Here is an 11,682-nt window from a genome sequence, read left to right on the forward strand (position 1 = left end):
TATTATTTGTTCTTGCCTTAATAAATAAGGTACAGACCCAATTCGTTAATATTTTACCAGAGGTACCGAGTGATATCACACAAGAAATAGGTACATGTGATGCATTATTATTAAAATTACTAGCAACAAATTATGTCCCAAAATCAGAAACTAACTCACTTTGTAACATTTTCAGAAATAAGATTCAAAGGATAGATACTCCATTAAATGATTTAAATTGCTCAATATTTGGTTCAATACTAGTTCAATGTGATCTCAAATTAGCAATTACTAGTTCTGAAATCTTAAGACAATATTTTATGAAATCAACTAAACCGACCTTAAAAGAGCTATATTACTTAACAACTATACTATCCAATTTACCACAGGAAATTAGTTCAGTTTTAGGAAGAGACGATATAATAGAAGACTCGAATGAGATTATTAATGATAAGTTAAGTATTATTAAGAAACAAATTTCAAGTAATCAAATATTAGATTATGAAGAAATCTCATTTTTATTTGGATCAATTTCTCAGTTAATTCGATTAGGATCTAGAAATGTACAACATCTTAAAATGATGAATACAATCTTGGAATTGCAAAATAAGAATCTCAAGTTTTATCCTATTGTAGACTTAGATACCTTTGTCCTCAACTTCTCACTCTTGTCTAGAGCGTACTTCTTCTTAAGAAGACCCATTGATTTTGAAGATATCCCACTTTCCTTACAGCAAATGGCCTATAGTATTTCAAGAATTAAACTTAGAGATATAAAAAGTTTAACAGTTTTGAATGAATATATTGTCACTAGAAGACTGTTTATTGATTCTGGTATTTATTTGATACAAGGTTTCCAAAATACTAATCCCAAAAATATTGATGAGAATTTAGCTACAGTCATATTTTGTAGATTAGATGGATCACCAATTGAAAATTTATCTTTGAATTTATCAAATACTAATACTTTTAAACTTGTAGGTATACCAAATACTTGCGAGTATCAACTTTTTTATAATAATATCGCAAATCAAACCGAACCATTTAATCTTGAGAAAGTGAAGAATGATTTGTCTAATTCTATTCCAAAGCTAAAAATTTCTAGTAAATCTGTCCTTGCTAGAGAGGCCAATATTCCAATTCTTAATAAAAAAAGCTCCAATTTTGAGATTACAAGAGCCACTATTTACCTTGGTGAGAAATTAACATTGGGAAAATCTCAAGTTAAAGATATTAATACTCACTATATGAAGATATTAGATAGTTTCCAATTTTCTCTGGAACTACAAACAAGCTTGGAGATATTAAACTTTGAAACAGTATATCAATATTTTACTGCTTTTGAAATTAAAGCTTTGACTCCTTATAAAACTATTGGTACCCGAACAATCAAGCTTATTCCAGCAATTATTGAGAAGAATAATCTAAAACTTTATTTAGATCTTACAAATGATGACTTTATTTGCTCTTCTCTAGAATTTTCCATAAGAATTATTATTGGAAATCCATTGAAAAATGAATCATCCAATTCCTCAAATTCCAATCAAGAGATACTTTCAATTATGATTAATGATGAACGTAATGATACATCAGCTCTTAGTAAACTTTGCCCATACAAGATCCACCCCAAGATTGCCGATTTCTATCCAAAAGAAGAAATCTCATATATATTTAAAGAACCAAGAAAACTACCTGGACCTCTTCTCCCTTATGGCTTCTCTATCCTAATTTTACTATCACTATTCAAAATTATTCCTATTTGGAATAAGTTGTCCAAGATTGACCAAGGATTCTTCACTTTCATAAATAATGTCCCTTTCATTAAAGTAGCAACCTTCATTTCTTTGGCAATTTCTCTTTTCATTATCCTTTGCTACTGGCATACACTCAACATCTTTCAGTTTATGTACATCTTCACTCCAGCAATATGTATCTTTTTTGTTTTATTAAAACTCTCTCTTAGAAACTTTAATTATCCAAGCTTCAGCAATGAAAAGTCCAAGTCTGACTAGCCCCACTAACGCGCTTTATCATTTGATTAAAATATCAACTCAAACCTAATAAAGCAAAGGTCTTCCTCCAATCAATATTGTAGGAAATGGCCAACTTATCAAAATAGTACACTCTTATTGAGAAACTAACTTAAAAAAAATAAATAAATAATTCCTTACTCATCCTCGCTTTACCTAGATTTTCTTATAATTTTTCTAATTTCTAATTTTGCATGTTTTAGGCGGGAATTCTGCTTTGAAAGGAAGCCGATTCTAGGCGGGAATTTCATGTGGAGAAAAAAAATGATTAAATTAGTATAATAAAGATTGGTCTTCCCAAATATCGGAGTTTGCAAGTCCTTTTGTGATAGTTTTATATATTTGAGGATTTTCTAGTGCAGCGTGTACCCTCTCTTTGTCTTTGAGTTGTTTATTGATCGAATCTTCAAGATCGTGTGTACCTTTAACTACTTTGATAATGATTTTAAAGTTTTTATTAAAAACGGTATGTAGTTTATAGTATAGGGATAGTCCAATGAGACTTGCTTGGGAGCAGCTAGTTACTGTGGGTTTGAAGAAAACGAATATGATTTGTTCTTCATGGTTGATTATAATGTTTTCAAGGGAAACAACGTTTAGTTGTTCAAGAGTTAAAGGGTATTCTGGGTCAATAATATCTTTAATGCATTCGTAAACATCCTAAAAATTGGTATGAGAAAGAAAAAAAAATGATTGTTTAATGGAAATTGTTAAGAATAAGAACCGTATTCTATATTATATTCTAGGTACTTACATTTTTTGTTACTTGATTTATTGTATTATTTAACTCTCTATTTTCGAAATAAAAAAGGGAATTGGCATCAACCTCCTCTATGTTATTTTCATCTACTGGTTTAAAGTAGATTATTGGGTTTGAGTTTTCCATACTAGAAAATGAATTTTCATCCCAACAAATTAAAAAGAGAATTTTAAGATTTTCCCTCCAAAACGCCTCAAGACTCAAGGCGAGATATCCGATACCTAACAAAAAGAAAAAAAAAGAGATAAGAAACACAAACAAAACAAGGAAAATGTCAAAAAGAAAACAAATATATCGTTTACTAATGATTATTACCTCTTAGAAATGTATTTCTCTATCGTAATCATTCTAATATTATAGCAAGTGCAGACTCGAAATTAACTCTCTACATATATATATATACATAGATCTGGGATCTGAACACGTAAAAGGCTGCTATCTTGGTATTGCTTAAACTTATGTATAGTTAATACATAAATATATAACCGGAATATATTAACCCAAGAATGTATAGTATTCAGATCCATAGCTCTAAAATATAATAATAGTAAAAGAACCAAATTCTAGGAATAAAGAAGCTATCTCTCAATTGGAAACTTTATTGACTTTCAGCTCAGAATAGTTAAGTAACACCCTCCTTTCCTCTAGTAAGGTTACTGGAGAAAAGAAGGGAAAATATATATAACCAATAAATTAAGGTATTTATATATTATTACTCTTCTGATGTAAAAGATACAAAAAAAGACAATCCCAAATTCTTATCAGGATATTTGGTTTAATCAATTAAGGAGAGATACCATTACAAAATTAATCATTATACTCCAAGTCAATAGTACCTTCTTTTCCAGGCTAAACTCACTTAAATGTCAGAAATAGTTACCTCAACCTCAACTCCTGCATCAATGTTAATTGAAGTGATTTGCTTTACAACATCACTTGATGAATACAAGTCGATAACTCTTTTGTAGATACGCATTTCATATCTATCCCAGGTCTTAGATCCCTCACCACATGGGGATTTTCTGGTAGTGATTCTCAAGGTCTTAACTGGCATTCTAACTGGACCAGTTACCTTTAAGTCCTTTTGTTTAGCACTTTGGATCAAATCAGCACATACACGCTCAATTGATTTCAAATTCTTGCTCGAGAGAGTAATTCTGATCTTGTGTAATGGTGCCTGTTGTTGCTCTCCATTAAACTGACCAAATTGCTTGTCTGTTGGCTTCATTACAGCTGCTGACATTTTTGACTGACTCCTTTCTCTGTTTTATCTTACTAATAACGAATCCTGTCTTTGAGTATATATAAATATCGTCTATTTACAAAATAAACTCTTTGGTAGTATTAATCCCAAAACAAGACTTATAATTAATCTTTGAATTTCTTCAGCGGCAGGCCTTTAATAATAGAAAATATATTAATTTTTAATTACCAGTTTATTTTTATTATTTACTAATTTATTTATTAATATTATTATTATGATCCCGTCTCACCGATACCTTTTTATTAATAAATATTTAAGAAAAAATACCGGTATTTTTTTAAAAGCGTTGGCGCCTAACGTGTATTTTTTTCTTCAAGGTGAATATTCTAACTTGGATTAAAAAAGCAAAATAGAATTTTACTTATGTTAATGATTATAACAATGATTGAATTTCGCTAATGAATTTGTTGCAAGTACTGTGTAGTGCTCCACAAGTTTGTTCGCCACAAATTAGCCAAAGTTCAGAGTCGCTCTCTTTTGTAGATGAGAGCATATCTTCTCCTAAAGAAAGATAGCTTTGGCTATTCCAAAGAGACTCTTCAAGAAGAAACAACTTTCTGAATAGCTGTTTTTCTGTGCTACTTTGTTGCTGCCAAGTAACGTTTACTTGGAATCTTCTTGCCCCAAGTAATTCTAGGAAGATTCTTGCAGTCTCAATATCATTCTTTAGGTCATGATTAGCTCCAATTGATGCAACAAAGGCACACTCTCTAGACACGTGCTCTTTTAAGTGCGACCATTGTCTGTAGTTTTCTATGAGAAGGTTCAGTTTTGAGAAGTCTTTAAGACTTGTTTCCTGTAGTTGAAAATCTTGTCTAAAGTTTCTCATGCTTTCCAATATATTTATCCCACATTGGATTAGATTTACTGTGGCTTCTCCAAAAAATTCAAAGGATGCTAGAAACTTTCCAGTCCAATCAAAAACTTTTGAATTAGAATCAAGCTGGGATTTACAAAAATCTGTTTCTTTAATGCTATTTATAGATCTTACTGGAGTAGAAGCTAGCTCTCCTTCATGACTTCTGCTAGATTTGTACTTGCTTTTAGTCGAAATTGGCAATACGATGTTGTTTGTAATTGCTTGTTTCATAATTTGCTTATAAACCTTTGAGGCATCTGAATTGATAAGTTGACTTTCGACAATTGTCTTGGATTCCTGTTCAGATGAAAGTTCCATATGATCAATCACTCTTAATATACAATCAATTGCATCCCTTTGTAATGGAAGCTCCTCTTTTAAAATCGTTAATATGCCATCGAGTTCGATAATAGACTCGAATTGATTAGGATTTTTCATCATATCCAGATTTGAAATCAATAAATCCAAAGCCAAACTAGTATCTAGCCTAATATTTGTTAGTTTTTCAAATACCTCGCCAAACAACTCTTTTTGACTTTCCGAAGCTTTTGCTGTAATCCAGCACGTGTATATTCTTTCAACCTGTAATTTTTGAATTAAGCATTCCAGTTCTTTGCTTAAACTCCCAACCAAACTCTTTGAAATGTTTAAGCACAAGTTATAAGTGCTGATTTTATCATTATTTACATTTAAATCTTGTTTCTCATTAACCTCTTGATTCTTGATATGACTTATCTTTAGATATTGTTCGCCTGTACTATCTGTTGAAACCGAGCTTTGCTTTTGGAATTTCTCAAACTTTTGTTTAACTTCTATTTCACTAGCTGCCAAATTAAGTTTTGAATCATTCTCTTTATTATCTCCATCTACCTCAGGCTCACAGCCTCTTCTGGAACTCCTTATAAATGAAGCATTCCTTGCTCTTGATAATAGTTGAGGAGAAGGAGAAGGCCTTCTCATACAAGCTTGACTATTGTAATGAAGCAATACGACATCCTGTATTCCAAAGCTATATAGTTCTTGCTGTATAATAGGAATGTTATTATATTCATTATTAGTTATTTCATTCTCTCCAAAATGTTGTAATCTCTCATTTTCTGATTCATCTATATAGTTTTTTATCTTGTTTGTCAATTTAGTTTCAGAGTTAGTTTGAGACTTTTCTCCTTGAAATTGAATTTTATTAAGAATATTATTGGTGTTTGTTTCCTTTATATAAGCATGATCTTGCCCGTTATACTCCAAATTTTCATCATTCTCTTCCTTATCTATTTGAATCTCTATATTCTCAAAAAAGCTAAATTTCTTGGTTAAGTTCTCAGATTTATCTCCTCTCCTGGTCCCATTCAAAGCATTTTCTCTGTTTATATTTTCATTAGCAGTTACGGTTTTACCAGAATTTTGAATATTATCAATGAAATCTAGAAACTGTTCGTACTTGACATTTCCAAACAAATCTTTTGGTGCAAGAGCGTAAAGCCAATCAAGCTGTACTGAAGTTAGCTTTGGCAAAATCAAGTATAAAACAGTCCTGAAATGTTGTCTAGATAAAGTTCCCTGAGTCCTCTGATCAAAAAGATGAAATCCTTGCCTTAATGTAATTTTCTTTCCCCTACTTACAGACTGATTTGAGTTATATGTAATATTGTTGATGGCTAAAATTGGAGTTAATATAGTCTGAATCCAGTCTGTAATAAAAAGATAGAAGCAAGGCTTAATCGAATGTATATTCTGCTTATAATTATTGTAATTTATTATTGGACTTATTGGAAAGGGGCTAGGTTCCTTTTCAAATCTCAGATTTGTAGTTTCAGTAGACTCTAAAACGCCTTGTTCTTGAAACTTATTTAATCTTATTTTATTCCAAGAATAAATTTTCTCAATAAATTCGTGTATTTTTGGAATTTTAGGTTTAATGTTTTCTTTGTTTTGAATTGGATGTTTTGTATCTTCATTAAATTCAACAGTTCCAAGGAAAACATCTTTACTTTTTGAATCAATGTTCCTCATAGTTTTAGATACATCCAGTGAAAGCAGACTACCGGAAGATTTTGTATGTCTTATTTTATAATTGCTTTTGTTTTTCTTGGATTCATTTTTTTTACATTCTGAGAAGGGATCTTTGTTTTCAGAGTAAATAAAATAACCAATATATGAAAGGAAGAATGAAGCTTCATTTTCGGATAACCCCACATTAAGCTCATTAACAAACTCAGAGAACCATTCCTGTGTTAAATAGCCGTTTAAAGAGTATAAGTCACTTTGACAAGATTTGAAGCATTTTTTAAACACAGTTAGTATATCATCTTGTTCTGAGCAGAATAAAAAGTTCATTTTTTCTGTATATCTTAAGATATGATGTTGTATTCTTCCGACCAATACACTAAAGTATTGATGCTCATAGTTGGTCAATATTCCACAATATTCTCGAATATTTTCTCTTCCGGAGATATAATTCTCATCTGGAGAGCAATTAGTAGCAATGCTGACAGAAGTTGAAGGCAAAATTGAATTTTTAGAGCACTTATATCCATCGATTAAATTATTATGAATATTATTTTGACCAATTAAATTGACTTCACTACACTTTTGCTTATTTTCTCCTTCATATAAAGAATAACTCTCTTTAGAAAAGCTAAAGGAGTCATCATTTCCAGCGCTAAAACCTGAACTTGGTCTTGTATTCAACTGGCTAGCATTGCAGTCATTTGTAGAATTTATTTTAAGCTGATTCTTGTTATCTTGGTTCAAATTATCTTGGAAAAGAGCATTAAAAGTTCCTTCTACTTTCTCAATTGTCCCTTCTTTCAAATCATTTCCTGTTTTATTTGGTAAAAATTCTGGTAAACGATTAAATTCTAGAAAAGATTCGTTATTCAAAATCTCCAATGGATCTGGACGGAGAATTGGATCCCTTGATAATAAGCTTTGTATTAATTTAAATAAGTTTGATGAATAACAGCTTGGTAATGGCTCTATTTCTTGAAATGAAATCTTCCAAGCCAGAGATAACAATGAATCTCCAGAAAATGGTGGCTTAAGGCATGTCAATTCATATAAAACGCATCCAAATGACCATATATCGCTCTTATATGTATATGGCTTATTTTCACACATTTCTGGTGACATATACTGAGGAGTACCTATTGAGGTCAAAGTAAAAGGCATTGTTACACTGAGCATAATCCTGCTTATGCCAAAATCACCAATTACAAGGTCTCCATTTTCCCTAATGAAAATATTGGAGGGTTTTATGTCTCTGTGAATAATTCTGCATTCATTATGTAAATAGTAAAGCCCTGCTGCTAACTGTGCACACCAATATAAGATTTTTTCTTCTGGCAAATAAGTACCTTTTGATATACAAGAGTCTATTACAGCCCCAATATCTCCCCTCTCACAGTATTCCATAATAATGACTAAATAAACATCGTCGTGTATAAATGACTCATGACACTTTATTACATAAGGATGGTTAATGCTTTTCATTATTTCAGCTTCTTGTAGGCTCCTCTTTTTATCATCTTCATCCATCTGTGAAAGATCAATACATTTTGCTAGCCATATCTTATAATCAATAGTGTTCTCCACTTTGTATGTATTACCAAACTGTCCTTTTCCCACATATTCGATGATTCTGTAGTTTTTGTGCAAAAAATCAAAAGAAGAATTTCGTGGTAGAAATGGGATTGTAAGTTTCATTAATTCCCAGGTATTTACCTAATTTTTTTTACATAAATTGCATGAGCTACTGTCTTCACCTCTAAATGTCTTCAATTAAAATCCTTTAAGAAACTGCTTATCTATTTCTTCCTCGTTCCCTTCTTTTCTCTCCTCTACGCACTTGTAAAACTCATTAATTTAGTTCTGATATCACTTTAAAACCTCATTCGTCAATCTTCTCAATAGCCTTTTTAATTTCAATAATATAAATAATTTATTTTTGTACAAATATTTTTATTTAATTAAATTTAAATATTATTTTTAATAATTTAATTAATCTAAACCTTGTTAATTTGCAATTAATTTTGGCAATAATTTTTTTTTGTTTGACTAATTTTATATACCGGCCTATCCACATGCAAAATGTCAGAATTTGCATGTCCACATGTATGCATGCATGGAATTTATCAACAATGCAGAACTCTGGGGAAAAAAGAAATTTGATCGAAAAGAAAATAAATTATAAAATATATGAAAATTACAAAATGCGAGAGTATGGCAGAAGTAACAATAATATAAATTTTCGTAAAAAATGTTTCATATCCAGACACAAATTCCTCAAATTAAATATCTAGTAGTTCAGTTACATTCAAGCAAAACTGGCATGTATAGTATTCGCCTTGAAGACATAATTTCTCAAAAATGGAAATTGAAGAACTCAGACTCTTTCCATCTTGCATGCGAGCTTGATTAGTCATTTCTGTTGGGACAAAAATTACTTTCCCGCAAAAATTACATGAAAGATGTTTGTACATGGCAAAAACATTTATCGGAAGGAAAGTAATTGGACAAATTGGGACTGAGGATACACAGTCATCTTTAAAGTTAGGGTAAGAGCTTGAACTTGAGCTACTAGTATTCGATGTCTCAGAATTCGTTAATTCCTCATGATTATTTAAGCAATGGTAGAAGTTGTAAGGCGACTCTGAAACTAGACAACAGGAATTATTGATCAAATCTTGAAAGTATTTTTCCATATTTTTGTCTGAAAGGGAAATTTTAGATAAATCAATTGGCTCAAATTCTTTTATACAATTCCAAATATACTTTAATCTAGCAGGAAGCACCGATTCGCCCTGCGTTTCAATGGAACCCAACTGATATACTTGAGTTATTTGAAGTTGAATGTAATACTGAAGCTTGACTAAATATCTGGAAATCTGCTCCTCGCGTCTAATTACTTGGGATTCGTTAGTTTCGTTTGAACGAGAATATAGCAAGAGTACCAAACATCTCAGAGAGTTTAGGATTCTAATCAAGTACATGATTTTGAAAAGCAGAGATAGAATGGATTTTTTGCTAAAGGTAGAGCTATTAAGCTCTTTATGAGGAAAATTAGGGCAGGATGCTGCTTGATTTAGTGTCTTTATAAGGATTTCAAAACTACTTCTTTTATCCATACAACTGATGGGGATATATTCCAAAGACTTTGGTATATATGGCTCAATTTCAACAATATAACAGAGAGCAAGCAGAATTAAGTTGGAAAAGACAGGCTTGGATATATGTAAACACCCGATAATATCATCTGGAAATTCATCTTCAACAAAGTTATAAGAAATCGCTTCTTTAATCAGTTCTGAAGGTGTGTTTTCGTAGAATAATGAGAGAAATACATCCATAACATCGTCCGAATTTTCATTCATTGAGTAATTCTCGCTTTTAGCCTTCAAACTCAGTTTCTCCCCAAGCTTGAAGTTCAAAAATGAACTAATATTCTTATCAGCATTTTTTACTGAGCCATCATTTTCATTATTACTATTCATCTCCTTTGATTGAATAGAGTCCTCGGGCTCCTTTGATGTCTTTCCATCCATCTCCTCTAAAAGAGGAATCTTGTTCATTGTAAGAGGGCCTGCAAGGATAAGTCTAATATCGTTCAAAGTGAATGCTTGAGAAATTGCTCTGGAAAGTGGTTCCAGACTTTTTTCGTCCTCCAGACAAGAATATGTATTAATTAGAGATTCAGTATGAATGAAATGGTTTGAAATTCTATTAAAGATATAATCCATAGGGGAGAAATTGTTAAAGACAATAATCAGACGAATAGTATTTAAAGCTGCCGAGTTAATTACAGCAATTGAGAAATTATGAAGACTTTTTTTATTAAAGCTGTAAAACTGTCCAGGTACCAAAGGATTCTCAAAAGAAATCAATTTAAAGTCATTGGAATCTTTTATTGACTTTATGCTTGAAGGCACGTTCTGCAAACTCTCCAAAGAAAAGCTCTTATTTGAGTTTTGACTGGCATCTTCTATATCATAACTAGAGCTATCTGAACTTTGGTCCAAACTTGGGAAAACAGATGGGGCACTAATTAACTTATCCATTGTGAAGATCTGGAATGAAATGAATGATTTGTTTTCTAGATCGACAATATGCAGAATTCCAAGTCCACTTTGATCTACAGTTAAGAATGCCGTCTCAAATAATTCACCCTTATATATAATATCTTCCATGTACTTTGCAGTTTTAATAGGCATTTGGTGACTGATTCTGAAGCTATCACTATTTGGTTTGAGGATTTCGCAGCTCATTTTCTCAATATCAACTTTTCCTAAGAATAAGTTTGTGCCTTCTGAAGCAATAAGCATATGTTCTTTCTTATTTTCAACATTTGAAACAGATTTGTAACATAACTTGGTAATCGGAACGCTGGGGTAGCTTTTGTTTATTAAATTATACCCCAAACATTTAATAACTCCAAATTCTTCTAATAGAGAAAACTTAAATATATGGATTTTTCCTTCTGAAGAACCGGTATAAATCTCAAAGAATAACTCTTTACCTAAAGACCAAAATTCACTAATTAAGCAACTTGTTACTATTTCATCCACTTTTTTACCTGGGATTCGAGTCAAAATCAATGGTCTGCAACTAACTTTCGGTACTGTTGGGAATGATACAGATAAATCTTCCTGATCTTTGCTTAGAATTCTGTTAATGCTATCTCTACAGCTTTCTTTGGGATTTTCAGAAATCTCAAATGCATAAATAACAAGGAACTCATTCCAACAAGCTGAAAAAAGAATGATTCCATTGTCTTTTGAAAGATAATTCACTCATT

General features: G+C 31.4%; 4 protein-coding genes across 4 annotated transcripts; 1 reads left to right on the forward strand and 3 right to left on the reverse strand.

The window, feature by feature from the left end:
* The first annotated feature begins 299 nt into the window (after window positions 1-299).
* Chro.70567 (hypothetical protein) lies at window positions 300-1,991 on the forward strand. The annotated part of the gene is made up of 1 exon (XM_661277.1): window positions 300-1,991. One exon carries the CDS (start codon window positions 300-302, stop codon window positions 1,989-1,991), a length of 1,692 nt encoding a protein of 563 aa, XP_666369.1.
* Window positions 1,992-3,628: 1,637 nt separating this feature from the next.
* Chro.70566 (ribosomal protein S20) lies at window positions 3,629-4,012 on the reverse strand. The annotated part of the gene is made up of 1 exon (XM_661278.1): window positions 3,629-4,012. One exon carries the CDS (start codon window positions 4,010-4,012, stop codon window positions 3,629-3,631), a length of 384 nt encoding a protein of 127 aa, XP_666370.1.
* Window positions 4,013-4,406: 394 nt separating this feature from the next.
* Window positions 4,407-8,594, reverse strand: Chro.70565 (NIMA-related kinase 5). Its single annotated transcript, XM_661279.1, has 1 exon — window positions 4,407-8,594. The coding sequence occupies one exon, from the start codon at window positions 8,592-8,594 to the stop codon at window positions 4,407-4,409; it is 4,188 nt and encodes a 1,395-aa protein (XP_666371.1).
* Window positions 8,595-9,178: 584 nt separating this feature from the next.
* Chro.70564 (hypothetical protein) lies at window positions 9,179-11,209 on the reverse strand. Its single annotated transcript, XM_661280.1, has 1 exon — window positions 9,179-11,209. One exon carries the CDS (start codon window positions 11,207-11,209, stop codon window positions 9,179-9,181), a length of 2,031 nt encoding a protein of 676 aa, XP_666372.1.
* Between the last annotated feature and the right edge of the window lie 473 nt (window positions 11,210-11,682).

Source organism: Cryptosporidium hominis (assembly GCF_000006425.1).
Source record: "Cryptosporidium hominis TU502 chromosome 7 CHRO017127, whole genome shotgun sequence".
NCBI lineage: Eukaryota > Apicomplexa > Conoidasida > Eucoccidiorida > Cryptosporidiidae > Cryptosporidium > Cryptosporidium hominis.